The 15,349-nt window shown below is 41.2% G+C and overlaps 1 protein-coding gene across 2 annotated transcripts in view; it reads left to right on the top strand.

The window, feature by feature from the left end:
* Nucleotides 1–13,989, top strand: part of LOC134624314 (protein NLRC3-like) — a 55,911-nt gene extending 41,922 nt beyond the window's left edge. For both annotated transcript variants that reach the window (XM_063469290.1, XM_063469289.1), the window contains 3 exons: nucleotides 4,118–4,291; nucleotides 12,693–12,739; nucleotides 12,915–13,989. In XM_063469290.1, the coding sequence (XP_063325360.1) occupies nucleotides 4,118–4,291; nucleotides 12,693–12,739; nucleotides 12,915–13,453 (760 nt within the window). In that variant the 3' untranslated portion in view covers nucleotides 13,454–13,989. The remainder of the gene's footprint in view (nucleotides 1–4,117; nucleotides 4,292–12,692; nucleotides 12,740–12,914) is intronic.
* The last annotated feature ends 1,360 nt before the right edge of the window (nucleotides 13,990–15,349 follow it).

Below are 15,349 nucleotides of genomic sequence, written 5' to 3'. Positions count from 1 at the left end.
ATGGCGTCAACGTGTTAGTAAGCTAACCGCGCTAACGGCTGCATGGCCTAAAATCCTTTCATTTTCTCAAAAATCGACAGCGCGCCTTAGGTATGAATTCTGGTTGTGCTTACTGACCGAGAACCGATTTTATGTGGTACGCAGCGCACAGCAATCTGTCAAAAAATGTTTTAGTTCGACTTTGGTAAGCTACGGAGCTGCACCGCTTGATGGATTGTTGGAGCACTACGGCTACCGTAGTCAAGAGCCTGGCGGAGTAGTATGTACTGTGCTTCAACATAATATTACCGTATTGTGTGTGTATAAGGACCATAAATGGCACCTGTTCAAAGACATGGTTACGAAGCGGATTTCAAACTCCAGGCTGTCAGTCACGCAGTAGAAGTTGGGAACAGAGCAGCTGTGAAATCTGTCTGTCTATGTTATTATGCTCAGTGTCTTTTAGTTTACATTTTGACTGCACAATTGTGAGCTTTTTGTTATGCACAAAAACAACATTGTTTTCTTTTATTTATAGAGCATCATTATTTAATAAATGCTGATAATTTATTTTTGAGTAATTTCTTCATGTACATCTATGCTGTATGTTAATAAAAGTGCCTGTGTGACATCTGGGACACAGCTTTGACTAAGAACTCTCTATTTGTTCTTACTTTATGGCTTTAAAAAAAATATCGAGAGATATATTGTATATCGCCATATCGAGATATGAATTTTGGGTCATATCGCCCAGCCCTATCTGTTCCCATGTTCATCTCCTTGTGTTTCATTCCATGTTTTCCCTGTCTGCATTGTCTCTATCTTGTGCTGTCTCAACCTCTAGGTTCCTTCCTGTCAAGAGATTTATTCTAAATGACACTTCTTCAGCTAAGAGTCTAAGAGGAGAAACACACACAGACGCTGCAGCATTTACTTGTATACAAGGGCGATCACAGAACGCTCACACCAGAGTGGGGGCCCTGTGATGCGCGCTCTGTTCTTGCACTTGTCTTTATTTATACACAAGAAAAATGAATACATTTGACGTGGGCATGTGCGTATGTGTGAGTGTGTGTGCGTGCGTGTGTGTGTGTGTGTGTGTGTGTGTGTGTTAGTGAGGTCAGAACTGCTTGTTTGACTTCTTACTATCGCTGTGAGAAGACTCAGATACAAATAATCAGAACACGTTTTGTGAAGAACAATCAGTCCTGAACAATGAAAAGAACAATCAGTCCTAAGCAAGGAAATGATCATCATGCAGCATTCTATCACAAGCAAACTTATATCATTAAAAGCTTATACTGACTAAAAAATACAATTTTCTATTGACACTTCCTCTCCTCTCTCTCTGTCCTTTGCCCTTGTCTTTCCCTCTCACTCTCCCTTGCCCTCTTAGTAGTGTCTGTGCTTTCCCCCCTTGCCTGTTGCCATGTTCCTCTCCTTGTGTTTCATCCTTTCTCCCCAGTCTGTCATGTGTTTCATGTCTGCATGTTCCATGTCCTGCATCATGATCTCCCTCATTCCCTGCTGTGTGTTCTTCCAGCCTATTTAGTTAATGTGTATCCAAGTTTGTTGTCTTCTTTTGGAGTTTGGCAAGAAAGCTGAGTTTTTGAGTTAAGTTCTCACACAAGTGTTCCTGATTGGCTGAGGAAGAATAAAGTAAACCGATTTCATGACCAATTTAAGATGACATAAAAACAAGATGTTATGTCAACCCAAGACAACCTGAGTCTCCCTTTTTATGTTAAAAGTGTGGACTTCAAACTATATAGCAGTTTTTAAATTGTGTTGATAGGCTACGTAAACCCAGACTTATGATTAAAAAAATATATATGTGATGTTTTTTCGGAGACATTTTTATGTTTACCATGGGCAGAGATGGTAAATGTGGCGTTTTATAAGGAAAGCGCTCCAAAGCACTCTCCACTCAGGATTTGGTCAGCATCCTAGCTGCACCGTTTTGCACAACCTGCAGACGATCCAGAGAACCTTTGCTTCGACACATAAACAGCGAGTTACAATATTCCAAGTGTGAGGAAATAAATGCATGTATAGCAATCTCCAGTTCAGGGCGAGATAAAATAGGGCTTAACTTAGCCACATTTCTTAAATGATAAAAACAACACCGGACCAGAGATTTCTCATGCCCATCCAATGTGAAAGTCGAGTCAAAAGTGACACCTAGATTCCTGATAGAGGATTTAACATGCACAGAAAGAGGACTAAGGGCTTTCACTATCTGGGATACAAATCTGTCCGGAGCACATACAAGGACTTCAGTTTTCCCCTTGTTGAGTTGGAGGAAATTTACAGCCATCCAACGTTTGATGGAATCCAAGCAGTCATTTAAAAGCTGAAGCTTAGATGAATCCTGGGGCTTAAAAGAGATGTACAACTGAATATCATCAGCATAACAGTGATAATTAATGTCCTCAAAAGAGCCCATTATATGCTGGAGGGGGAGAAGATATATTAAGAACAATAAAGGCCTTTAAAACCAAACCCTGAGGGACACCACAAGTAAGGGAGGTAGAGGATGACCTAAAATCAGAGACCACCACAGAAAAAGATCGGTTATGTAGAGAAGAGGAGAACCACTCCAAGGCAGTACCCGATACACCAACCCAATGTTTAAGACTTTAAAGGAGGATGTGGTGATCAACAGTGTCAAAAGCCGATGTTAGGTCCAACATAAGTAGGACCGAGCATTTTCCTGCATCATTATTCATCAAAATGTCACTTGAGACCCTAAGAAGGGCTGTTTTTGTGGAGTTATTGCAAATTCTATGTTTGTCTAGAGCCGCTATAAGTTGCTTAGCCACAACCTTTTCTAGAAGCTTAGCAATTAACGGTAATTTATAGATAGGTTTGTAGCTGCTCCAGTGCATCACATAAAAGCATAAAATGCTTCACATTGTTAGTTAACCCTGCCTCAATGCTTAAAGTGGAAAAAGAAAAAAAGAATAATAAATTTAGTGCTGTGTGTGCTGTGAAGTTATAGTTTGTTTTATAAATATTGAAAAGTTTACAGTTGACAGTTTAGCTGGATCTGTGTTTTATTGCCTTGTCTTATATATAATTAACATGTTTGACTTGTAGTAAAAGACCATGCCCTCTGTGATTTAAAACTTGTGATTTAATTTAAGGAAAAGATTAAGAAAAATACACATTCCTGCTTTCTTTGGCCTCAGAGTCGTGGCTTTCATCCTGAAAGGTTTGTTCAAACTGTAAAGTTCATCTAATTCACAGAATGTAAAAAATAAAAAGACCAATTAAGGTAGTAAGACTAATGATAAGCAGGTCTTTTGAAACAGGAGTGCTGCATCGCAGCTCATTACTCACTCGCCCTGGGGCACTGATACACAGATGTTTCAGGCTATCTGGAGAGCAGTGTGATGGAGGTTGTGGACTAATGCTGACCATATTCTCTAGCTTTTCAGCACATAAAACAAAAACACACAGCCATTCATTCCTTTACAGTTAAAAGTCTGTAATTTAAGTATTTTAAAGCTGTTTACCCTCTGATACTCTGATGAAAAATCTTTATTTTAGCAGCTTTTCCACCTGAAATATTCTTAAGGGTTTTACAGAGCTGTTTGTTTGATTTATAAATCATTTTACGAACTTAATATGTACAAATGCACTGTCTCTAGCTGAAAATATGAAATAACCATTTTGACTTCATTTAACTGGTTCAGTGAATTTGAGCCCATAGGAGAGTGACAAAACCTGCAGCTTCAGAATCTGTGAGATGTCGACTTTCAGCACCCAAAAGCATGTAGGTCTATGTCCCGTTAGGTGAACAGGGGAGATCATTGCTTTGTGTTTACATCTTTTTGTGGGATCTTTCCTTTTTGATAAAGCTTATAGTTAGAGCTGGATCAGGTGACCCTAGACCATCCCTTTGTTATGCTCCCCTCTTTTCACTCCTGATGCGTTTATGTGCCATGCTCTCTCTCTAATATTGTCGGCTGTTACCTTACACTGTTAAACAGCTTCAGATGACTGTTGTTGTCTGTTGGGAATTGTCCTTTATAAATAACGTTAAATTGAATGGATGTAAATGGATAGATGTTATTATAAGTGACAAATGGAAGATGATTGTTGACAGATGGATTGTTGTTTTGTGTGTCTGCAGTCTATCAGGCTGTCTGATCACAGAGGAAGGCTGTATTTCTCTGGCCTCAGCTCTGAGCTCCAACCCCTCCCATCTGAGAGAGCTGGACCTGAGCTACAATCATCCAGGGGACTCAGGAATTAAGCTGCTGTCGGATGCACTGAAGGATCCAGGCTGGGGACTCGACATTCTCAGGTATGGAGAGAATGTCTGATAGAGGAAGAAGAGCTGGAAACATTTCCTGTGTCCTTCACTCACTATCTGTTGATTTATGTGACATGATTCATGTTTAAGGTCTCTAGGGAGAACATCTCCAGGAAAAATTTAGTTATCTTAGGTTCCTGCTACGCTGCGAGCCTGCGCAATTACGCACTGCTGGCACAGAAAAGCTGCTGAAATTAAATATATACATAAGGATTCATTCGGTGTTATTTTGCAGTGTGAGTCAGAGAGTGACTAGTGACTGGCTGCTCCAGCCAATGATCCGATTCACATTCCTATTTATGCAGCTGATCAATGTTGTTGACAGGCTATGACAGCGTCCTTATGTGCCGACACCAGTGTTTTAGCTAGCAAAGCGGTGTGGCTGATGTATTCTCCTCTGGGTTCCTCTATCATACTTTACTTAAACACAGATTTGTGCTCATCTAGTGTCATTTATTTACAATTTTCATTTGTGGATATTGATCATTAAATACTGTCACTGGTTTATGAGTAGTGTCATTATGAGTGATGGGAATAACGGCCGTTACTTTTTTCAGTAACTAGTGACTTCTGTAGTTACATCACCGTTACTAACAAGAAAATCCTTGCTGTTTTTCAACACACAGATGGTTGAAGCTGCCTTCAGCTTAATGGGGGGGGCAATCACACAAGTGTTCTTGATTGGCTGAGGAAGAATAAAGTAAACCAATTTCATGACCAATTTAAGATGTGTTGTGGAAGTTTCCCATTAAATAAAGCCTGCAGACGAGCAGTGAGTGGTAGATAGCATTTTTTAATCAAAACACAAAGAAAAGACAACCAAGTTGGTGGAGAGTCTGCATGACCGCGGGGCAGACGGTCAGCAGAGTCTCACTGAGCCTAACATGGCTCTCAGATAAATACCTTCTTCAGGAACAAAAGGCAGTACACAGCTGTTTCACACCTTAACCCTTTAAGACCTACCATAGAACCAAGTCCGCCAGAGCTTATATTATATTTTTACATGCTGTAGTGCCATTTTTGGGAGCATTTCAAGTTGCTATACATCAATACAACCATTATAGCCCAAATTTTACTAATATGTATGCATTAAGTGCATAGTGATTACATAAATTGCAAAAAAGTGCAATAAACTACAAAAAATTTAAAATTGTTTTTGTTTTTTTTAACATATATTTCTAGTTAGAGAAATTAAAGAGGCTTATCCCTCAAAACTGTAAATACAAAAAAGTTGCACAAAATAGTTTCCCACCACAGGAAATTTATTTTGAGTGTCTTCGTAATTTTATTTTTGAAATGCACCAATTTTTATATACTGCAGGAAAAAGGAAAATAAACATTATAGTGCAAATTTGCAAAAAAGCAGCATATGCATCAAAATAAACTATTTCCAGCAGTGCAATATGAGTTCTAAGGATCTCAGAAACGACACAGAGAGTCATAAAGTCAAACTTAACTTAAAAAAAACCCACCAGTATAGGCTCATAAGGCCCTGATTTAAAAAAAAAACTAAATTTCCACAAAAATGATGTCACTTCCGGTTTCGGACAGGTAATGGCGGACATGCAATAGTTCGCGCTGACGTCTATTCCAACGTAGGAAGTGTTATGAACAGCTGATCGGATCGGCAAAGCGTGTTTCTGGAATATTATGTTTTTGTTGCTGCAAGCGCTTTTTATGCAGTGTTTGCAAGGCTATATGTGGAAGGAAACCGTGACCGAGGACAAGCTGATGGCATAAGATGTAAGTACAACTCCTCCGGTTTCATATGCAAAAAAAAATATTGCTAGCTTACGTGGTTGCAGTTGTACAGGGATTTAAATGTAGTTGCACAAAACGGAGCGTGCCCACTCTGACCGGTTTTAAAGGGTTAAGGTTCACACTCCCTTGCTACCTCCCAGAGTCAGAGAAGAGACAAAAGATTCTTCCTGTGGAGTTGTCTGCTTCCCAAAACTTCCTTACTAGACCCCCACCACAGAATCCACCACAAAATCCATATTATTCATATTATCCAGTATTCTTTCATATTATGAAAGAATACTGGAATACTGAACATTAGCTCCTAACTCAGCTCAAAAGCAAGAGTAAATGGCATTAGCATTAGTGTAAATGCTAATTCATCTCAAATTAGCATTAGCCACTAACGGCACTTACCAGCAGTTAACCCTGCTAATGGCCACAAAGAGATGTCCCACAGTAACTTTAGCCCTGAGAACACATCAAATAAATACGGAGCCCCTACATGGGAGAAAAAAAATTAAGATGAACTTTTGCGAGATCTCGCAAAACAAACTCGGGATCTCGCAAAACTTTTGCGAGATCTCGCAAAGGTAACTCAAGATCTCGCAAAAGTTTTAGCTGCATTCTTCGGAGGCCGCCAGCTCGAAGCCGACCGAGAGGTCGAGGCATGGCGGTATTCCCCCCAGCTGTAGTAGGTTTCGACCTCCCGTTAGCTTAGAGGTGGTGGGTGTTTCCAAAAACGTCGGAGCACTTTTGGAAATATGTGATGTCTTGTAAACCGAGCAGATATTTGACGTTTACACAGCTACATTCACGCCTCAAAATATCTTAAAAGTTTATTTTGTGACCCAGAAAGAGTAATATTACAACTAAGTAGCTGCCGCCATTGTTGGAATTCAACTTTTGCGAGATCTCGCAAAGGTTAATCTTAATGTTTTTTTTCTCCCATGTCCCTTGCATGGCCCCGTAAATAAACCCTACAGTTAAACTGAGAGTGATTTTTTTTTGGGGGGCGGGGGGCAACATATGCTTTGCTGCTAATCATCCACAGCACTACAATTAACCTGTTGTTAGCCTGCTGTTAGCTAAAAATGAGCGAGCATGACTGTGGTCTGTCACAGAGGGAGGGAGAGAGAGAGAGAGAGAAGAGATTCAAATCAGTCAGAAGATAATGTCCAAATGAATCAGTTCACAACTATCATTGGCTGTGTTACCATGGTTACCTGAGCTCAGAAAGCACAGCCATTGAATGGAAAGTTGTGTCAGTGGAGTTTCAGAATGCGGGAAGGTCACGTGGTTCATGCAGACTCCAGATAGTTCCTGAAGTGCTGATTGGAATATGTGAACATAGAGAGAGAGAGCTGTGTTTTCAGGTCATTGTTACGGTGTGTTCACACCGAACGCGATAGGCGCGAGCGAAAACGCCCCAAACGCCCCTAATTTGACGCGTGCACATTCGCACCTCAACGCGTGTCCAAGAAAAATCCATCGCGCGTCAAAATTGCATATTTTGACGCGCGTGAACCGGAAATGTGGGAGGGATGTGGGAGGAAGTTGTGCCAGACAGTATCTTTGCTAGATGGCAGCTGTCGAGCTAGAGCGTGAAGAGAGAGTCTCCCTCCTCTATTTACTGTGGAGAGCAGAGCAGCGGCGTTAAGGACGTCCTCGCCGTATCTGGGTCCATCAGGTCCTCCAGAGGCGTGAGCAGTTTGGTGAGTTTCACCACTTGCTCGAGGAGCTGCGCCTGGATGACGGCCGATTTCAGCGATATCACCGTCTTTCACTTGCCCAGTTTGAGGACCGCCTAGACACTAACTAAAGGCGCTCGATCCCACCTGCAGAGCGCCTGTCCATCTGCCTGAGGTTAGTAAAAGTGTTTAATACGGTAGTCCTTTATTGATACCTGTGCTAATATATGCTAAACTATCGTTTATACACTGCTAACATGGATGTGGTATGCTAACAGTGAATGCCGTCGGTGTTTACTGATAGCAAACTGTGGTACGGAGACGAATGTTTATAATATTTCTAGTGATACTCGACAGTTCTCATCAAGTCCCGATTTAATTCAATTTATGCTATGTTATCAGTGTTAGCATTGATAGCATGGCTGTGGTGTCTATCAATGTATGCTCTCAGTGTTTGCTGATATCAAACCACTGTTGGTAATCTTTGTAGTGATACTCACTCCTTTTTTTTTATTTACACCTGGTTTAATTCTGGTATAGTTGAATATTTGTATATAATCCCCGCAGCTGTCAGACTCTATAACAGGGGTCACCAGCCTTTCTTTAAACTGATAGTTAGATAAAATTGTGAACAGTTTGGTTCATCTTTAGTTATATGGTTCTATCTAGTATATTCTATCTTGATAAGCTGTCTTATCACAGGTTAATTTTTCAGAAATATTAACAATGATTTAAGCAAGGAAAGGGCTACATGTCAACATACAACTCTTTATTTCTATCAATGTCTTACTTCATTCCTACCTGATTGACATGTCTAGGAATTATGAGTGATTGACACACTGTAGTGGTAAAAGTTGCTACCAATCAAATTATGATATGGTAAAGTTAAAACAAAACACAACTGACTGTTTTGTATTATATCTAATACATGTTATGTAATTATCCTTATAATTACAAAATGTTTTATGTAAGATTTACGTTTTGTAATTTAAATCTGACATCACAAAAGTATTTTGGAATTTGAATAATGTATTTTGTAACTGCAGTACACATAAATACTAATTTTGAACAATTTTGTCCAGGTTCCTTGCCACCGGGGACTCCTTCAGGACCATCGTTCAGTTTCAGAGTCGGTGGGTCCACGGTGTGCCAGATCACCCCCCAGGTAGCGACGGCCATCTGGGACTGTCTAGTGGATGACTTCATGGCTGTGCCTTCACCTGGAGACTGGCGGTCCATCACAGAGGGATTCCAGGAGCGCTGGAACTTCCCTCTCTGCTGTGGAGCTCTGGATGGGAAGCACGTCCAGACAAAGGAACCCCATATATCACATAGGAGACACACACATTGACATGCACTAAATATTTATTCCATTTCTTTTTTTTGTGGTGCCCAAATTTATGCACCAGCTTGATTTTGTTTAAACAATTATTGCACACTTTTTGTAAATCCAGTAAACTTCTTTTCACTTCTCAAATATCACTGTGTGTGTCTGCTGTATGATATATTTAACTGACATTTTTTTTGTAACAGGAAAATAATGGCTATTAACAAGGTTGCCCAAACTTTTGCATCCCACTGTATTAGTATATTTTGTCATTAGTATAATATGAAATAAATTCTACATGTGTCAAGTCGTGTGCCAACATTTGCTGTGTAGTAGAACTGAGACATTAGTCATTATAAAAATTTATTTGAAATAATATTAAAATTCTCACAGAGAAAAACATTAAACATAAATATATAAAATATAAGTATTTACAGAGAGACAGGAATAAAAAGGACCCAGCTGCTCTCCAGAGCAGGAACAAGGCTGAGGAGGAAATGCTCCATTAGAGACTGGCGTGGCCTCTTCAGGGACACCAGGATGGCCAGCTCCACCACCGATGGACCGTCCTGGGACCAGTCCCTCATCTGCCTCGGGGCTGTCCTCCTCTCTGGGCCTGTAAAACAGCACAAAACACAAAGAAAGAAGGCTGCTACTAGATTTTAATTTCAACATTGGAAAAAAAAACAACAGGATATAATCAGAGTAGTTGTAGATATTTAGTAAAGGTGATCACAAGGGAATCCCACCGAGTAAAAAGCTATCAGTGCTTGCTGTACATACCTGTGGGTGCAGCAGCAGGAGCTCAGGGACTGGGGAGCAAAGAGAAGCAACAGGGGATGCTCTGCTGCAGAATCAGCTGGTTCTATCAAGACAATATTAAATGTTAACAGGTTGAATACAATAGAGAAAGTATTTACAGTGGTCCCTCATTTATTGCAGCAGGGGTTGTCAGAATAACTAGCCCCGCCATGCACTCTATACACTTTTTTCCCCACACACATGAACATTAGTCACAGTTCTCACAAGTTGTTTCTCAAAGTGCAAACTTTTGTAGATTGCAAAACGTAAAAGTATTATTATGCCGTGTTTTGTCTTCATCTGCCTGCCACTTTCGTGCGCCTTTTTCCCTCGCGGTGCAGGTGTCTATTTCCGAATGAGGCTCATAGTTATGGGTGTTTTTGTGCCGTTTTATCTATTGGACGTGATGGTTATAAAAACAAAACATGATAAATTTGGCAAGCACAGGAGACACAGCACGGAGGAGATTTGTCAAACAGGCTGCAGAATGCAATATTTTTTTTTCGCGAGTCAAACGCGCCAGACGCGGGACACTGACGCGCGTTTCACGAGTTTTGGCGTTTTCGCGACGCAAATCTGCTTCCGAATTTTCGCCGGACGCGCAATCGCGTGTCATCGCGCTCTTTCCATTGACTTTACATGTAAACCTGACGCTCTGGCCGCCTCTATCGCGTTCGGTGTGAACACCGGTATGTTCACACCGAACGCGATAGGTGCGAGCGAAAACGCCCCAAACGCCCCTAATTTGACGCGTGCACATTCGCACCTCAAAATCCATCAAGCGTCAAAATTGCATATTTTGACGCGCGTGAACCGGAAATGTGGGAGGAAGTTTTATTATGCCGTGCTTTTTCTCCGTCTGCGCGCCACTTTCGTGCGCCTTTTCCCCTCGCGGTGCAGGTGTGTATCTCCGAATGAGGGTCATAGTTATGAGTGTTTTTTCTATTGGACGTGATGGTTATCAAAACCAAACATGATAAGTTTGGCAAGCGCAGGAGACACGACACGGAGGAGATTTGTCAATCAGGCTGCAGAATGCAATGCGCATTGTTGAAAGCTGTACGGTGCAATAACAAAAATCAGCGAAATGTGACGGGTGAACAGCGGGACCACTGTATACTGTTTTATTAATAAACAAAATATATTCCTATATGACAACACGCATAAATTAACTGCCTACATTAATTCACTGTAAACCTTGTCCTTCTGACTGACACTCCCCTGCTGCCTCTCCGGGCTGTCCCTGGTCCTCGGGGGGGGGGGGGGAGAAGTTCTCCACGGTCCGCACCATATTGCCGCTAGTCTCCCGCGAGGTGAGGAAGGGGTCCAGAAACCCCATGACCGCGAAGAACTTCCATCTCTTCCCCGATCCTGCTGCAGACCCACTCCTCTTCTCCTTCTCTGTCCTCTTCTCCTTATTATATGTGTCCCTGAGGCTCTTCCACTTTCTCCTGCAGATGTCCTCTGAATAAACACATTATCTTGTTAGCGGAAAGGTATTTGTACATCAGTGGGAAAATAGCGGGACAGTACGCGTCAGTACCTAGGTCAGAGCCACATCACCAACCTCCTGATTGGTTGTCGCGGTGCGAATTGACGCCGGAGTTCAGATTTTCCAACTCGAGCGGTTGGCGCGATACGCGCGTGTGCACAAAATGCAACACACAATCTGACACGCGTGGTTTTCTTCGCGAGTCAAACGCGCCCCACGCGCTACACTGACGCGCGTTTCAGGCGTTTTCGCGTTTTCGCGACGCAAATCTGCTTCCGAATTTTCGCCGGACGCGCAATTGCGTGTCATCGCGCTCTTTCCATTGACTTTACATGTAAACCTGACGCTCTGGCCGCCTCTATCGCGTTCGGTGTGAACGCACCGTTAGTCAATAAATCTACAATAGTTTTATACCACAGTGAAGTTTATGTAGTTAAGTCTGTAAATATAAATCAAATATTCAAGGATCAGTGTTACCTGCCTTGTTCACATATTTAAGTTTGTATTACCAAAGTCAGAGATGCTGCTGTTGTTCATTTGATTATATGCAACATTGTATGCTAACAAACAGAAGTCACCGCTTAATATTTATTGTTTTGTTGTGATGGAATAGATTAAATATTATAACATGAATGATTTTCTATTTCCCAGTTTGTCTTCATTGAGTTGTCAGACTGGAAGTAATCTTCTGATTCTGACAAATGAACTTTCAGATTTTCAGAGGACAGAAGGAGACTGACAGGTGACTCTCAGTGATGTCAGCTGACAGCAGAATGATTCAGTGCACTAACATGAGGATCAGAGTCTTTGCTGAGGAAATACACTGGTCGCTTAATAGTTTCAACATGAAATATTCAAAAACAAATATATTGTCCACTTTTTGTGTGACAGAGGCAGAAATTTCTCTGTGTGCATGTGAAGAAATCTGCTGTTAAATCAGAACATAAACAGGTTTCAGGTGGCATTAAAGCACATGAAAACAAGGCTCCACTCACTCAGAGGTCAGAGGTCATGTACAGTAACCACACTGACACCAATAGGAGAATCATATCTGGCAGCAAAGGCAGGGAGGTGTCCTTTCCAGCTAAACAGAAGAGGAATATATAGATAATGAAGGTGACAGTTTGAATCAGTCACATTTCATTCATCACAGTGGTGTACTGACAGATCCAGGATCAGTGCAAATCATCAGCAGTTTGATCCACGTAGGGATTGAAGTGTATTTGTGAAAATATTGGACTGTTCCTTTATCGGTGTCTAACAGTCTGTGTATGAGAGCCATGTAATGTCCATGTGTGCATGCTGAAAGAGACTGTGCTGGTCTGACCCCCCTCCTCCTTTCAGGGTGGAGCCTGCTGGGGGCCAATGGCTGACACCAGGTCTGAGGAAGTGTAAGTGTGTTTTTAATGTGATTCATGAAAACAAAGCAGCACACATTCAACCATCTTAAAACTGTCACATCACTCATTCATATCTCTGATGTCAGGAGTCATCATCAAAGTGTCAATCAATGAACAGATGATGGATCAATAACTGCAGCTGGATTGTGTTTGTTCTCTCCATCAGATTCCTGTCAACTCACAATCGACACAAACACAGTACACACAAACCTCCAACTGTCTGACAACAACAGGAAGGTGACACGTGCGGAGGTTCAGTCATATCCTGATCATCCAGACAGATTTGATGTTCATCCTCAGCTGCTGTGTAGAAATGGTCTGACTGGTCGCTGTTACTGGGAGGTCGAGTGGAGAGGAAAGGTTTATATATCAGTGAGCTACAGAAAAATCAGAAGGAAAGGAGACAGTGATGACTGTATGTTTGGATGGAATGATCAGTCCTGGAGTGTGAGGTGCTGCAATGGTGGTGCTCATTCTGTCTGGCACAATAGTAAAAAAGAATCCATCTCCTCCTCCTCCTCTTCCTCTGTCTCTAACAGAATAGCAGTGTATGTGGATCCTCCTGCTGGCACTCTGTCCTTCTACAGAGTCTCCTCTGACACTCTGATCCACCTCCACACCTTCAACACCACATTCACTGAAACTCTTTATCCTGGGTTTTCAATATGGTCTGATCCTCCTGGATCCTCAGTGACTCTGTGCTGAGTTGATTGTAAAGAGCGTCCTCCTGTTTGAGAAACACTCTGACTGTTGAACAGATAGTTCAGTCTGTACATGTTTGTCTCTTTCACTCAGAAACATGTTTTCAGATTCATGGATTCAATCAGTTGATGTTTTAAACTGTTCTTAATGATTCCTTGTAAACTTCTGCCTCTTCAGTCCTTTAAAGATGGAAGCTCCCATTATTCCAGGATCCACATGTTTCTTTTCTGTCTTTTTTCCACTCAAAGCTTCACAGTGAATATCAGTATGTTGTGTTTCTCTGAAGATCAGTTCACAACCAGCTCCTCTGCATTTTCAACAAGTCTGAGCTCATTAAAATGAATCCAAATGGTTGATTTCTCTTTCTTAATGGGATGTTTCCATCATGGCTGAATAAGTGGACATCCAATAGCACCCAGTGTATCAAATATTAAAGACATTCAGAGCCATACAGCGGTAAAGGGATGGTGGGAAAGGTTCGTATGACATGTTCTGTGTTTTTTGTTTTGCTCACTTTTTTGAGTTCTTGGTTTGTTTGTTGTTGTTTTTGGGGTTTTTTTCCTTGTCCAAATTCTTTCTGTAATTACCAATGTCATTATGTTGTTGTTGTTGTTATTATTATATTATTATTATTATTATTATTATTATCATTATTATTATTATGTTATTACTTTGTTTGGTTTTCGGATGTCTGAGGTTATCCTTGAAAGGCATGGATACAAGACTGTGCACCTGGGAGTGCTTCTGTGGTCGCAATGGCCTGCCATGTCGTGGTTAGTTGTAGATGTTTGCTCTGTGCCATGGGGCCTGTTCTTCGTACCTCGCTAAGTAAGTTAGCCGGATTTGAATGTTGACGATTTTGCGTGATCTTGGATCGTTCGGTTCTCCGAAGCTCATCTGGGACTTGCTGTCATAGCAACAGATCCGTAAGCGTAAACCTGCTCGGGAGCAGGTTTACTTTATGTAAACAGGATTAGATCGCGGCCACTCAGGTATGTCCGCTGCATGTACACGAAAGCAACAGCGATATTTCACCACTGTTTCCCCATAAATAAATATTATCAATGTAACTAAAGATAATGCAGTAGTTGATTCTTTTATTGATTGCATACAGATACATACAGGTCATTTCCTAAAAAAGGGAAATGTACTAGTAATCATTCTATTACATGTATTTGATTATTTCAGATGTAATTCATATTTTAGAGTAGTAATAGTAAATTACTTCGTGTAATCAAGATGAGAGACCACGGCTATAAAAGCGAAGGTGGATTTGGGAAGTCTGTCGCAGCCATATCCTGTCTGTTTGTACGCGAGCAACCCATTGTGGAAGGTGCAAGATTGATAAGGAGAGTTTTCAGAATTCAGCGTATATTGCGGGATAGATGGGATAGATAGGATCCTTCCTGTCCTTCCTCCTCCTTATATGTGTGTATATATATATATATATATATACATACATACATACATATGCATACACACACGAGGGGGTGCAGGACCACCACCTGTCTTTATTTGCTCTGCCCTTTTCTTGGTTGCTGTTATAAACAAACAAACAGATTATTTCAGGGTCTCTTTTCAAGAGACTAAAAGCAATATAAGTGATAACTATTACCATTCTGTAGAATATTCTTATATTTCACTTTTACTTGTTCCCATGTTCTAGTGGGTCCTGTTGTGGCTCTAATGTGAAAGAGGATATAATGGAATATGATATAAATTATTTACGAGTTTAATTTGTCAGCAACTTTCTGCCAGCCCTCTCTCCTTGCTTTTGCAGCCTTTGCGGTGTTCCCTTGCGTTTTAATTAAACTCTGAAACTCCTGAAATCCCTCAATCAAGAGTTCTTGCTCTGCTGCCGTAAAATACTGAGCGCGCGCCTTCGACATCTTCGCCGAC

Source organism: Pelmatolapia mariae, linkage group LG3_W (genome assembly GCF_036321145.2).
Source record: "Pelmatolapia mariae isolate MD_Pm_ZW linkage group LG3_W, Pm_UMD_F_2, whole genome shotgun sequence".
Lineage (NCBI taxonomy): Eukaryota > Metazoa > Chordata > Actinopteri > Cichliformes > Cichlidae > Pelmatolapia > Pelmatolapia mariae.
Note: the sequence above shows the minus strand (reverse complement) of the source record. Positions and strands in the feature narration are given on the sequence as shown.